This window comes from Cucurbita pepo, chromosome 6, assembly GCF_057944985.1.
Source record: "Cucurbita pepo subsp. pepo isolate OVF chromosome 6, ASM5794498v1, whole genome shotgun sequence".
Classification (NCBI taxonomy): domain Eukaryota; kingdom Viridiplantae; phylum Streptophyta; class Magnoliopsida; order Cucurbitales; family Cucurbitaceae; genus Cucurbita; species Cucurbita pepo.
The window spans coordinates 3,119,342-3,134,474 of NC_141803.1; the positions used below are offsets into that span (position 1 = coordinate 3,119,342).

General features: G+C 36.2%; 3 protein-coding genes across 5 annotated transcripts; all 3 read left to right on the plus strand.

The window, feature by feature from the left end:
* Positions 1 to 1,578: 1,578 nt before the first annotated feature.
* LOC111797392 (glucan endo-1,3-beta-glucosidase) lies at positions 1,579 to 4,190 on the plus strand. The gene is made up of 3 exons (XM_023680378.2): positions 1,579 to 1,674; positions 1,754 to 2,148; positions 3,478 to 4,190. Exons 1-3 carry the CDS (start codon positions 1,602 to 1,604, stop codon positions 4,045 to 4,047), a joined length of 1,038 nt encoding a protein of 345 aa, XP_023536146.1. The 5' UTR covers positions 1,579 to 1,601; the 3' UTR covers positions 4,048 to 4,190.
* A 1,222-nt stretch (positions 4,191 to 5,412) lies between these two features.
* Positions 5,413 to 8,009, plus strand: LOC111785284 (glucan endo-1,3-beta-glucosidase-like). Its single transcript, XM_087124984.1, has 3 exons — positions 5,413 to 5,569; positions 5,650 to 6,044; positions 7,208 to 8,009. Exons 1-3 carry the CDS (start codon positions 5,497 to 5,499, stop codon positions 7,775 to 7,777), a joined length of 1,038 nt encoding a protein of 345 aa, XP_086981110.1. The 5' UTR covers positions 5,413 to 5,496; the 3' UTR covers positions 7,778 to 8,009.
* A 1,341-nt stretch (positions 8,010 to 9,350) lies between these two features.
* Positions 9,351 to 14,675, plus strand: LOC111785283 (uncharacterized). 3 transcript variants are annotated; one of them, XM_087124854.1, is made up of 7 exons: positions 9,351 to 9,687; positions 9,884 to 10,545; positions 10,697 to 11,457; positions 11,533 to 11,622; positions 12,858 to 13,338; positions 13,426 to 13,625; positions 14,248 to 14,675. In XM_087124854.1, exons 2-7 carry the CDS (start codon positions 10,437 to 10,439, stop codon positions 14,314 to 14,316), a joined length of 1,710 nt encoding a protein of 569 aa, XP_086980980.1. In that variant the 5' UTR covers positions 9,351 to 9,687; positions 9,884 to 10,436; the 3' UTR covers positions 14,317 to 14,675. The 3 variants fall into 3 exon arrangements, with proteins under 3 accessions (XP_086980980.1, XP_086980979.1, XP_086980981.1); XM_087124853.1 differs by having other exon boundaries at positions 12,858 to 13,625; XM_087124855.1 differs by having other exon boundaries at positions 10,468 to 10,545; positions 12,858 to 13,625.
* Positions 14,676 to 15,133: the final 458 nt, after the last annotated feature.

Sequence of the window (15,133 nt, forward strand, 5' to 3'; positions counted from 1 at the left end):
TAGGATCGCACAACAACGCACACACTCGATCAATGCAATGACAACACAAAGAAATAGGAGAGAGAAAATACAAGGAGAACTCTGGCTAAAAGATTTATATCGTTGAGTTAAGTATGTACAGAGAATATAGAAAGTACATTTTCCGCTCATTTCACCAATCAATGTGGGACCCCTGATAGGATCGCACAACAACGCACACACTCGATCAATGCAATGACAACACAAAGAAATAGGAGAGAGAAAATACAAGGAGAACTCTGGCTAAAAGATTTATATCGTTGAGTTAAGTATGTACAGAGAATATAGAAAGTACATTTTCAAAGCTCACTTGACACAATCACACTTTTGAAGGCAGCGGACTAGCAATTGTGCGGCACTCACTTTTCAACGACAAGTGAGCTAAGCCAATTTGTTCTTGCGTCGCCTACGGCCAAACGACGTATGATCGAGCCTCTAGCCTCGGTTTTAAAAGAAGATTTTAGAAAACAAGGGTAGAGAGAGATTTTAGAAAGTTTTAGAAAAGTAGAGAGAGATTTTAGAAAGTTTTAGAAAACGAGGATAGAGAGAGATTTTAGAAAGAGACGTTATATAAGCAAACAAGAGAGAGATAACACCCTCTTAACCTATATAACATTCGGTAGGGAGAAGTTAACCACTATATATATGGTTTAGCTTCTATATTTAGCTTTACCGGATATAAACCACCTACTATATATAACTATTTATCATATATAGCTTTACCCATTTATCTTTTTACTATCCATCGATATATTTTACTAGGTATAACCGTTCATAACCTAACAACTCCACCAAATCCACCCTAGACTCGATGTCTTTACTAGCACACCGCCTCGAGTCTTTACTAGCACACCGCCTCAAGTCTTTACTAGCACACCGCCTCATGTCTACTTCTTCATTGGCACATCGTCTAATATATAACTCTAATACCATTTATAACGATCCAAGCCTACCTAGCAAATATTGTCCTACTAACTTTTTTAACTCCAAATAATAATTTGATGTTTATATATTATACACTATACCACTCCAAATCATCAATCATTCCCATAAAGTTAATATTATAAATGTGTGCGCTACATTATTGATTAATCAGTAATAAATTTAATTATCAAGTTATCAATGGAAAGAAATCGAGTTTATTATCTATAATTAACCATAAAATAAATCATATTAATTCATTTTCAAATATAATTCAACGGATAAAGACACCCATTACTAATAATTAATCAAACCTTTTTCATTAATAAAAAAAAAATAATAGATTCCCGCCCATCTAAAAAAAATTGAAAGTTCTTTCAATATAAACACATAGCTCATTTGGCAATAAATGGAACAAGCTTTGAGGATTATTAACTACGGCACCATATTAGGCAAAATTAAACCTATGACTAAACATAATTAGAATGTTAGACCTTTCATTATATTTATTATTTCCTCCCGACTTACTATCCTATTTTTTTAGATTCGGGCCTACCATATTTATTATTTGTAATTATTTATAAATGATTATAAATAAGAGAACTCTCGGTAGATTCAGCAAACATTTAATTCCGCTTTGTTCACTGCCACCTTAAACCACCATGGATTTCTTCCGCCCAGCCTCCACCGCCCTTCTCCTCCTCTTCATCTTCTCCGATCAAGCCCTTCTCAAGAGTAATCAATTTGTCGCTTTTTTTTAAAAATTGTTTTTTTGTTTGTCTTCTCCCTCTTATTTGTTGAGTTTGTGTTCTAGGTGTGTTAGGCGCGGTCGGAGTCAACTACGGGCTCAACGGCGACAATCTTCCGGTGCCGAGTGAGGTGGTTGAGTTATATGGGCGGTGTGGGATAGACATTTTGCGGGTATTTGAGCCCAATCATTCGGTTCTTGATGCGTTGAAAGGGCGGAGGAATTTAGTGGTGTGGTTGGGAACGAGAAATGAGGATATTCAGGGGTTTGCCGCCGACCAATTAGCGGCGAATTCTTGGGTTAATGCTAATGTGGTTCCTTATTACAAGAGTGTTAATATTGCATATATTACTGTCGGTAATGAGGTTGTCCCTGACGATGCGGCGGCGCCATTTGTCGCCAAGGCTATTAAGAATATTATGCAGGCGCTTGTTATTGCCGGCGTCAAAAGCGACATTAAGGTGAGAGTTGAATTTTAGGAATTACTAATCTATGGTATGATATTCCCTATATTAGGGATCATTCCCAAACCCAAACCCATTAACTCACCTAACACCCGTGATCATTCTCTAAATTAGTCAATCGTGGGTGCGACTCCCTAAACCCATGATCATTCTATCGTGGGTGGGACTCCCTAAAACCCATAAATGATCATCCCCTATATTAGCCATCGTGGGATTTTATAAACCCATAAATTCATGATCATTCCCTAAATTAGCCACCGTGGACCGTGAGACTCCCATTCCACCGTGGGACTCTCATACCCATAAACCCATTATCATTCCTTAAATTAGCCACGTCGGACTCCATACCCATAAACTCATGATCATTTCCTAAATTAGCCATTGCGACTCCCATACCTATAAACCCATGATCATGGCCTAAATTAGGCTTAGGCTCAAGTCCCATAGGACTTCCATACCCATAAATCCATGATCCTTCCTAAATTAGGCTTCCATGCCCATAAATGTGTGATCCTTCCTAAATTAGGCTCTCATACCCATAGAAGCGATCCTTCCCAAATTAGGCTCCATGATCCTTCCTAAACTAGGCTCCCATGCCCATAAACCCGATCCTTCCCAAATTAGGCTCCCATGCTCATAAACCCATGATCCTTCCTAAACTAGGCTCCCACGCCCATAAACGCATGATCCTTCCCAAATTAGGTTCCCATGCCCATAAACGCATGATCCTTCCCAAATTAGGTTCCCATGTCCATAAAAAATTAGGTTCCCATGCCCATAAACATGATCCTTCCCAAATTAGGTTCCCATGCCCATAAATGCATCATCCTTCCCAAATTAGGTTCCCATGCCTATAAACCCATGATCCTTCCCATATTAGGTTCCCATGCCCATAAACCCATGATCCTTCCTAAATTAGGCTCCCATGATCCTATCCAAATTAGGCTTCCAGGTCCATAAACCCATGAACCTTCCTTTCCAAACCCATGTCCATAAATCCATGATCATTCTCTAAATGAGGCAAGTTGGTACTTTCTCTAGAATTCTCAACAACAATCCTCCCGGAACAAGGTAAACTATGGAACATCCCAATACTTATAGACCCCTCAAACAGCTTCCCTTCAATCGAGGTCTCGAACAAAGTACACATAACTCTTATGCCAGGTTAGGAATTACAGATCTAACAATGTTATGATATTCTCCACTTTAGAATAAGTTCTCATGACTTATATTGTCTACTTTGAGTATAAATTCCCACCTATAGATCTCCTACCATTACTTATAAACTTACGATCATTCCCTATTTAATTTTGTTGCGACTTTTAGGTGACGACGGTGGTGCCCATGTCAGTAATGGCAGTCTCATACACACCTTCCGCCGGAGCATTCTCTACCACCGCCATCGGACCTTTAAAAGACATCACTCAAGTTTTGGGGACATCCGGCGCACCATTACTGTTGAACGCGTACCCATATTTCGCATACGCATCAAACCCACAACAAATCTCGCTCGATTACGCTCTCTTCAAATCCACCGCGCCGGTGGTGGTGGACGGAAACTTAAAGTACTTCAATCTGTTCGACGCGATGGTGGATTCTTTCTACTCGGCTCTGGAGAAGATCGGCGCGGAGGGAGTGCGAATCGACATCTCGGAGACTGGATGGCCGAGCAAAGGGAACGATCCGTTCACGAGCGTAGATAATGCGGCGACGTATAACAAGAAGTTTGTGGAACATGTGAGGAGCGGCGCCGGAACGCCCAAGAGGCCGAATGTGAAATACGACGGCGTTTTGTTCGAGATGTTCAATGAGGATTTGAAGACGGCGGGGGTTGAGCAGAACTTTGGGATGTTTTATCCCAATATGCATCCGGTTTATCCGTTATGGAATTGCTGAATTATGAATTTATATGTTCGGTTTGGGCTTTTGGCCCAAATTGGGATTCGGTTCACGAAGGCCCATGGGCTTGTCACCCATTGAAAAATCGTTTTAATTAATAAAAATAGCTCAAAAATCTTAAATTAAAAAAAAATCTAAAAGATATCAATCTTTTAAAACATTAATATATATATATATATATAGACAATAAGGATAACGTGTAGGAAATGAAATGGTCGGTATCGCTCAGCAGAGGACTCAAAATCTTCGTCTCACTAGTTTGCTATGAAAATAAATAAGGATAATGTGTTGGAAATTACTGGTATCGCTTAGTTGTAGAGCAGAGGATTGAAAATCTTTGTGTTATCGGTTTAAATTTGCTATTGAAAATACGGGATAAATATATATAGATGAAATTATTAATATTTTGTTTTAAAAATAGTTTTGACTCTGTAAATTATTTTAAAAATATTCACGTTTGACAGTGTTTAAAAATATCTTTCAATTTTTTTATAAAAAAATATATAATTTTCGTTAATTTTAAATGAAATTATTAATATTTTGTTTTGGAGATTAACTTTTATTAATGTTAAAAATATCCTTAAATTCAAAAAAAAAAAAAAAAAAAACAAAACAAAACTTTAAAAACATCTCTAAATTTAAAAAAAAAAAAAAATTAAAAAAATACTCTAATACATTTCTAAAATATTCGAAATATTATTTTTACTGCATTTAAAATTTTATAAATATTTTATAAATAGTACTACGGTTAATAAAAATCAAACCTTTTAAAGTTTAAACATAGTTACCATATTTTTGAAATAAAATATTGATAATCTTCCTAAATAAATTATTATATATATATATATATATATTTAAAAATTTAAAGATATTATTCAACCTTAAAAATTTAGTTTTTTTTTTAATTAATTTAGCTAACAAAAAAAAATCAAATTTTCACTATTTAGGACTTTTTGCCTAAACATAATTACTGATATTTTTTAAATGAAATATCGACCATCTTCCCATAAAGTTAATATTATAAATGTCTGCGCTACATTATTGAAATTATCAAGTTATCAATGGAAAGAAATCGAGTTTATTATCTATAATTAATCATAAAATAAATCATATTAATTCATTTTCAAATATAATTCAATTCATAGACACCCATTAGTAATAATTAATTAAACATTTTTCATTAACTCCATAATAAAATAAAAAAATAAAAAAAATAAAAAAAAAAGAAATTAGATTCCCGCTGTGAGGATTATTAACTACGGCACCCATATTAGGCAAATTAAACCCCCTAATTAAACATAATTAGAATGTCCACCTCCTATCTCCCTCTCTAATCCCTTAATTTGAAACCCATTAATAAACAACTAATTTTCTCGTAATCCCCGCCCCTAATTTTTAATTCCCTATAAAATCTCCTCCGCCTTGTTCACCACACCTTACACCACCATGGATTTCTTCCGCCCACCCTCCGCCGCCCTTCTCCTCCTCTTCATCTTCTCCGATCAAGCCCTTCTCATAAGTAATCAATTTTTCGCTTTTTTTTTTTAAATTGTTTTTTTGTTTGTCTTCTCCCTCTTATTTGTTGAGCTTGTGTTCTAGGTGGGTTAGGCGCGGTCGGAGTCAACTACGGGCTCAACGGCGACAATCTTCCGGTGCCGAGTGAGGTGGTTGAGTTATATGGGCGGTGTGGGATAGACATTGTGCGGGTATTTGAGCCCAACCATTGGGTTCTTGATGCGTTGAAAGGGCGGAGGAATTTGGTGGTGTGGTTGGGGACGAGAAATGAGGATATTCAGGGGTTTGCTGCCGACCAATTAGCGGCGAATTCTTGGGTTAATGCTCATGTTGTTCCTTATTACGAGAGTGTTAATATTGCATATATTACTGTCGGTAATGAGGTTGTCCCTGACGATGCGGCGGCGCCATTTGTCGCCAATGCTATTAAGAATATTATGCAGGCGCTTGTTATTGCCGGCGTCAAAAGCGACATTAAGGTGAGGGTTAAATTTTAGGAATTACTAATCTATTCCCTATGTTGGGATCATGGGACTTCAAACCCATAAACCAAGGATCATTCTCGAGACTCTCGAGTACATAAACTCATGATCATTCCCTAAATTAGCCATCGTCCACTCCTAAACCCATGATGATCATTCACTCATACTTAAATCCATAAACCCATGAGGATCATTCCCTAAATTAGTCATGGTGTGACTCCATAAACCCATGATAATCATCTCCTAAAGGAGCCATCGTTGGACTTCCATACCCATAAACTTATGATCGTCATCGTGGATCTTCCATACCCATAAACTCATGATTGCCATCGTGGGTCTTCCATACCCATAAACTTATGATCGCCATCGTGGGTCTTCCATACCCATAAACTCATGATCGCCATTTCCATACCCATAAACTCATGATCATTCATAAATTAGCCATCGTGGGACTCCCATACCCATAAACAACTCATGATCATTCCTAAATTAGCGACTCCCATGCTCATAAACTGAGTATCATTCCTTAAATTAGCCACTCTCATGCCCATAAACTCAGGGTCATTCCTTAAATTAGCCACTCATACCCATAAACCGATGATCATTCCCTAAATTAGCCACCCATACCCATAAACCCATCATCATTCTCTAAATTAGCCACCCATACCCATAAACCCATCATCATTCTCTAAATTAGCCACCCATACCCATAAACCCATCATCATTCTCTAAATTAGCCCCATATTTATAAACCCATGTTCATTTCCTAAATTAGCCAAGTGACTCCATCCCAACAATGTGGGACTCCCTCGGAAATCCTCAACAACAATCCTCTCTACAAAGCATCCCCAATGCTTACAGACCCCTCGAACAACCGCCCTTTAATCGAGGTCTCGAACAAAGTACACCCTTTTTTCGACACTTCACTTTTGACTCCACTCTCGAGGCTCACAATTTTGAATTCTATTGACATAGCTAAGTTGAGGGCATCACTCTAATACCATATTAAGAATTACCGACCTCACACTGGCATGATATTGTCCACTTGAGTATAAGTTCTCATGACTTTGCTACGATATTATCTACTTCAAGTATAAGCTCCCACCAAAAGGTCTACTACCATTCCTTATAAACTCATAATCATTCCCTGCCATTTTTAGGTGACAACGGTGGTGCCCATGACACCACTGGAAGTCTCATACCCACCTTCGGCCGGAGCATTCTCTGCCACCGCCATCGGACCTCTAAAAGACATCACTCGAGTTTTGGGGACATCCGGCGCACCATTACTGTTGAACGTGTACCCATATTTCGCATACGCATCAAACCCACAACAAATCTCGCTCGATTACGCTCTCTTCACATCCACCACGCCGGTGGTGGTGGACGGAAACTTACAGTACTTCAATCTGTTCGACGCGATGGTGGATTCTTTCTACTCGGCGCTGGAAAAGATCGGCGCGGAGGGAGTGCGAATCGACATCTCGGAGACTGGATGGCCGAGCAAAGGGAACGATCCGTTAACGAGCGTTGAAAATGCGGCGACGTATAACAGGAACTTCGTGGAACATGTGAGGAGCGGCGCTGGAACGCCGAGGAGGCCGAATGTGAAATACGACGGCGTTTTGTTCGAGATGTTCAATGAGAATTTGAAGACGGCGGGGGTTGAACAGAACTTTGGGTTGTTTTATTCCAATATGCTTCCGGTTTATTCGTTCTGGAATTGCTGAATTATGAACTTTTTTTTTTTATTTATTTATAAGTTTACTAGAATAATTTGTATCTCTGAAACTAGAACAGAGACTAGATCCAAAGCCCACCTGGGCCTTGGCCCAAATTGGGATTCAGTTGACCAAGGCCCATGGGCCTTGGGTTAGTCACATATTGAAAAATCATCGTCCCCCAACCCTAATATACTTGAAAAAAAAATATATGTTTGAATTAATAAAAATAACTTTCAAATTTTCAAAAATCTCAAATTATAAAAAAATATCCTTAATCTCTTAAAACATTAAAATATATATATATATATTATTGACAATAAAGATAATGTGTAGGAAATAAAATGGCCGATATAAGGACAATGTGTCGGAAATAGTCGGTATCTCAATTGGTAGAGCAGATGACTGAAAATCTTCGTGTTACCGGTTCAAATTTACTATTGAAAGTACGATATATATATATATATATATATATATCATTTTAGATGAAACGGTTAATATTTTGTTTTAAAAATACTTTTGACTCCTTAAAAATATTCATATTTAATAGTATTTAAAAAAATATCTTTAAATTTTTTTATTAAAAAAAATATATAATTTTTGTTAATTTTAAATGAAATTTAATATTTTGTTTGGGATATTTTTAACCCTTAAAAAACTTTAAAAACATCTTTAAATTTTTTTAAAAAAAATTAAAAAAATACTCAAATACATTTCTAAAATACTAATTTCGAAATAATATTTATACTACTTTTAAAATTTTATAAATATTTTTTAGAGAGTACTAATTAAACTTTTTAAAGTTTAAACATAATTACCGATATTTTTTAAATAAAATATTGGTAATCTTTTTAAAAAAATTATTATATATATATATATATTAAAAAAGAATTAAAAATATTATTCCAACTTTAAAATTTTAGTTTTTTTTTTAAAATTAATTTAGCCAACAAAAAAAGAATTTTGTCGTTTTAAAAAAAATCAAACTACTAAATTAACCCTATTTTTTAAAATGATTTTTTTTTAGATTTTTGAAACACGATTATATTTAGATCCTCCGCCTTTTCAATTCTCAAATTTCCAATATATATATATATTTAATTTAATTATCCGAAATTCATAACACAGACTTTAAATAAGATTTTTTAAAAAATCTCAAATATTTAGAAAGAGATGACCTCGTATTTCCAAGTATTATTTTTAATTTTATTACTTTCCTTAATCACAATGTTAATCATAATTATATGCACTTAGATAAGCATTCTAATATATATATATAAATTATTGGTAAATTAATTTAATAAATTAATTTGATTTAAAATTCGAAAAATTGGTAAAGATTTTAACTAAATAAAGGCTCAAAGATTTAGTTGAAGTAGATTAGAAGATATTATAATTGACTCTAACTAAACTAAATTTAAAAAGAAAAAATAAAAAATAAAAAAGAAAATATGAAAATTAATTATTAAATAGATGACTTTGTCAAAATTGATTTTTTTTTTTAATTTATAAAAATTAGGAATAATTATGTATATAAATAGCTGTGTTTTTTATTTTTTTAATTATTAATGAAAAAGGATTTTATTTATTTTCTCCTGTGAAGAGAAGAGTGCCGTTCTTCGCATGTTGCATTCCCAGTATTCAATCTCTTCTGTTGTTTGCTTCTTCCAATTCCCTTCTCGTCGTCTCTCGCATGGCCGACCATTAAGAACAAACTCAATTTCCATTGCGTCTCCGGCCGAAATTCTCTCCCCATTTTCTTCAACTTCTTCGCCGATTTCTCCATACATATCTGCTTTCTGCTTCCGAGCTTTTGCATTATTCTCGGACGCATTGTTGCGATACAGCCTTCCTTCCACTACTTACTCGGAACTTCTTTCGTTTTCGGTTCGTTCCAATTTCAATCACTGATTTCAAGGGTTAGTATTCTTTGTTAATCCCTTCGTATTGCTTATTTGTTAGGATTTACTTTGGTTTATTTAGTTTTTGAATTTATTTTTGTTTTGTTTTTTATTATAGATTCTGGAATCGAAGTTTATGTTATGTACTATGCTCTAGGGTTTTATTATTTGCACTTCTGTTTGTTGTTTTCTCTGATGTTTTGCTCCTCTTTAGGGGTCTTCTTCTGATTGAATTTCTTCGCCGGGTTTCAAGTGTTGCTTCCAAATTCTGTCAACCTACTTATATTCTTCATTCCTGTTTCTACTGCCGTTTTACGCTGAGATGAGAGGCCTCTGAGTCATTGCCGCTTGCTTCCAGTCCGTTATTTGGTAAAGATGGATGGGGGAAAGAGAGTTGCTCTTCTTCCTTCCGTTGCATTTTCTTTCGAATAGTCTTTATATCATTGCCATTGCCTTCTTTTGCGGCCAGGCTTCGAAACTTTGCGGTTGTCATTCTGAATGAGAGCTCAGTACTGATTTCACTGTCATGCATGGATATGTCCGGTTTGTAGTTGTTATGATTTATAAGGCAGATTTTGTTGTCGGTGGAGAATATAAGTCTGCAAGTCAGTAGATGAGGATTAAATTTTTTATTTAGGTCGAATCAAATCTTTCCTTTCCATCCTTGGTACTTCTGGTGGTACTTTTTGTTGATAATTATTCAAAGAACGTGGTTAAGGATGCAAGAAGTATTATGCTGTTATGCTTGATCATGTTCAATTCTCATTATGGAAAGAAGTGAACCTACATTTGTTCCAGAGTGGCTGAGAATTTCTGGAAGTCTCTCTGGGAGTGGGAATTCAGCTCAACAATCTGCATCGTCTAGTTCTAACACCGGTAATTTATAGTTTATTGTAGTTCTGACACTGTCCTATTCATTTTCAATACTATCTTATTTTTATTTTAAAGATTCTATGGTCGAAGTGCTTTTTCTCCCTTTGTGGTACTTCATTATATTCAGCAATTTGTTATTACTCTTGTTTACTAGATGGTACTTCTCAATCTCAATGCTCGAGGAGTAGAACTTCAAAGAGCATTAGCGATATGGATAAACCACACTTTGAATTCTTGGATCGGTCATCTTCATCAAGCTCAAGGAGGAGTTCTAGTAATGGGTCTGGAAAGAATGCTTACAGTAGTTTTAATAGGAATCATCATGATAGGGACCGTGAGAAGGAGAAAGAACCGTCTAATCTTGGGGACCCCTGGGGTCATGACTTTTCTAGCCCTCTGGTAAACACGTTTACCGGTAGAGTCGAGAAGGAAACTTTGCGGCGTTCTCATTCAATGGTATCTAGGAAGCCTGGTGATTTATATCCTCAAAGACTTGCTGGTGACTTGAAAAGTGGAAGCTATAATCATAAGCCTAACAGTAATGGCTTTCATTCAGGCAGTACCATTACCGGTATCACTGATAAGGCTGGTTTTTACGAGGATTTTCCATCACTTGGATCAGAAGAAAGGCAAGGATGGCCAGATGTAGGTAGAGTATCATCTCCTGGCTTGACCACATCTGTTCAGAGCTTTCCTATTGGAAATTCAACTTTGATTGGTCGGGAAGGATGGACATCAGCGCTGGCTGAGGTGCCAACTGCAGTCACAGGCAGTATGACTACTCCATCATTTGTTCAACAGAGTGTTGCTGCCAATTCTGGTTTGGGGTCCCCAAATGCAACAACTCCACGCAAGATGGCCGAGGCTTTAACACAGGCACCAACACGATCTCGTGTTACTCATCAGTCAACTGAGGTAGTTACTTTCTCCTCTTAAGCGTTTGAAGAAAACATTTACTGCAGTTGATATAATTTCATTCTTTGTTTGTAGTTATCTGTCACGACACAAAGGCTTGAGGAATTGGCTATTAAGCAGTCCAGGCAATTAATCCCAGTAACACCTTCGATGCCCAAAGTTTCTGTAAGTTTTTCTCCAGCTACACTTTCGTTATAGTTCATGCAACAGAAATCCATACTTTTCCACTCTTTTGTTTATCTTCTTTGTACCTATTACTTCGTTTCTATCTTCTGGCCAATTGTATTAGTAAAAAAATGTCTTTGGTCTGGAGGCAAAATATAGGTAAAATAATAATAGATTAAATATGGTCTCATAGCTAAAAAACGTGATGGCATGGTGTGAACAAATAAAAAGTTGTAAATTTGGATATTTTGATCCGCATAGGAGACAAGTTGTTCTTTCACCATTGGATTTACATAATTGAGCATTCAGGTAAATGAGAACATGTTGATTGAAAATTTTCAAGTGCGGTGTTGTTAAGTAGAACATTTCAGTAATAAAATGGAAATGAAACTAGTTCATCTCATTTTTAAGCATGATCATTTATGATCTTATTTTATTGCTGAATAGGGGAGATCTGTAATTGACCACTTCTTAGGTGAACATTTTTTTCTTCTAAAAAACAATAATGTAAGACAATGGTTCTATAAGACGTGATGAAAATGTGAAAATGATGTCTCCAAGTTCAGCACGTAAATTGTGGATTCATAGCCAAATCCATAATGCAGCCACAAAAGAAACATTTTCTCAAAGATATGAAGGTTCTCTGTAGGAGTCTGAAAAAATTTCTATTTCTTACATGCAAATCTCCTGTAAAGCAGATCATTGGCATTTAACCACGATCTCACTAAACAGACTGTCTTGTCCTATGACTTCCTGTTCCACTGCAACACATTGGCCAGTTCTGCAGCTAGTGACCTGCCTATCTAGAGGATCCTACCATACCCTACAAATGGACAGTTTCCACGGTGCTTTTTTTATATTCAATCTCATTCTCCTTTAATTGCAAGCCAGCCTTCATTGTACTCTATTTCGTCGGGTCAGTCCCATTTTGAGCAATACTGATGGCATAGTTTTGTATAATCTGATTCTCTATTTTAATTCTGATTTGGGAATCTTCTTTTTCTCAGCCCTTTTTTTAAGAGTTGAAGGAGAATCAGCTGTCTTTTTAAACAACATTCTTGGTTACAAAGAAGTTCTCATGGTTATTATACATATGGGATTTTTTTTTAATTTTTTTTTTCTTTCTGGTGAAATAATATTGACATGTTGTAGAAGACGATTGTAATGAGATAACCGAACATGTTGGCTGCAAAGCTATGCATTATCTCAAAGTTGTTGGCTCGTTTTCTTCTCAGGTTCATTCTTTTGAAAAGTCCAAGTCCAAAGGATCATCCAGAACAGCTGAAGTAAATGTGCCTGCCAAGGGAGGTCAACAACAGCTGCCTCTAGGGCAACATAATAGTCAGCCTCTTCGAGGTGGACAAATAAAGTGTGATTCTCCAAAGACCACTCATGGGAAATTTCTTGTTCTTAAACCAGTATGGGAGAATGGCGTGTTAAAGGATGGCTCAAATCCTATTAGTAATGTCAACAGTAGAACTGCAAATTGCCAACCTTCTTCTGTTGCCTCTTCAGCAACAACTATCACTTCGAGGAACCAAAACAACCTGAATCCTTCGTCCTCTCTTGAGCGGAAGGTAGCTGCACTAGATCTGAAATCAGGATCCACTTTGGAAAAGCGACCCCCTTCTACTCAATTACAAAGCAGGAATGATTTCTTTAATCTCATAAAGAAGAAAACTGTGGTAAATGGTTCCACTAGTCTCCAAGATTCAGGTATTTTCACATCTCCCGTCAAGGAAAAATCTGGAATAGTGAGCGGGGAAATAGGTAATGCTGCAATGCATCCTTCTACTGTTACAGATGATGAGGTAGCTAGCAATGGCGATACCACTGAAGAGGTTCAGAGGTCTTCTGATGTTGTGAATAAGAGTTTGAGCACTAACTTAGCATTATGTACAGATGAGGAAGAGGTTGCATTTCTTCGTTCTCTTGGATGGGAAGAAGATTCAGGAGAGGATGAAGGGCTAACAGAGGAGGAGATTAATGCTTTTTATCAGCAGGTTTGGTGCTTGCTGCCTATCTTTTCATTCAAGTTCTTGCTTTCTGCATTATCTGTTTATCATCTTTTTTAATATTTCAGTGTCAGTTTTCTTATCGAATCAAATGTTGATGCCAATATCCATGTGTTTAATCCTTCTCGTATGTTGGTCAATAATATGCATGAGCCCAGCCTAAGCTTAAAATATGTCGCTCTCAACCATATTCTTTGATTAGGAGACATGAATAACCATGGACGTGACTCGTTATCAGGACAAATTATGAATAAAGTATCATTGGTTTCCCACAATGTTAAATTTTTTTAGATGGTATATGCATTGTTTAGTTGTCTTACGAGACTAGTTAAGGTCCTCATAAGCTAGCTTAGATATTGGACACTACGATTATCAGAAGGGAAAATAAATCATGAGTTTGTAGGGTTGAGCTACAAACTATGCATGTGACAGTAGAAACCAAAACTCACAATGTCGCTTCATTCTTTTCTTTTTCCTGTTTCATTTTACTGTTTTGATGGAAATTGACTTTAGGCGAATTACTACAGTAAAGATTGAATTTAAGAACTCAAATTGTATTTATACAACAATTTTCGGGGCACTTAAAATGTGTTCAATTGTTTTGTTGCAGTACATGAACCTGAAGCCATCTTTGAAGCCGATCAGATGCAAGTTACCAGAACCCTCCAGCGCTGTCTGAATATGAAAAATCTTTCCTATGGGATCTCATCTGACTTGGTGATCCCAAATGCCTGATATCAACTTGGTTTTGGGGTAAGTTGGGTTTAGGGTTTTATTCCTATTTTTCTTTTGACGAGAAAAAAAAAAAAAGAAAAAAAGAAAAAATTGACAACGTTGGGAAGGATGCAGAGAATGCGTGTTACTTTGGCGAAGTGCAAATAAAGTGAAAATAGGAAGTCTCTGCTTGCATACAAGTTTTCAACTTGGTTGTCTTTTCGTTGTTCTGAAGGACACTTAGGGGAAGGGGATGGATAGGTGCTGTACTTTTTGTTTGCAATTGCAGCTGAAGATGTCACTGCCATCTCCACATTTCCAGAATTTTGGCTCTTTTGTTACTCTTTAAGCATTCATCCTAATAAAAAAAAAAAAAAGAAAAGAAAAAAAAAAAGCCTCATTTGCTTCGTATAGGGAAAATAAATTTAATTTTAACCTCTTCATAATTATGCTTTATCTTAGTTCTTATGTTTGATCTTATTCGAGTTTATCATGCAAATATTACCATAAACTTTATGAATCTTTAATCCCAAGACAGGAAAATGACTAACAAATTTACATTTCCCATAAATTGGACGGTGATTCTTTATGGCACCAAGTATATTTGTTCCTGACTTCCTCTGCAGCAGCCTCCACTGCCATTTGAGAGCATGTTGGAGATTTTCATTTCTTGTTACTAAAAAATGGCCTTTCCTTTAGTGGAGGATTATTTAACTCTTTAATCAACTGTAGCTCAATCCCTCTATTGGACCATATCACATTAACAAACCATACTTTGTAAT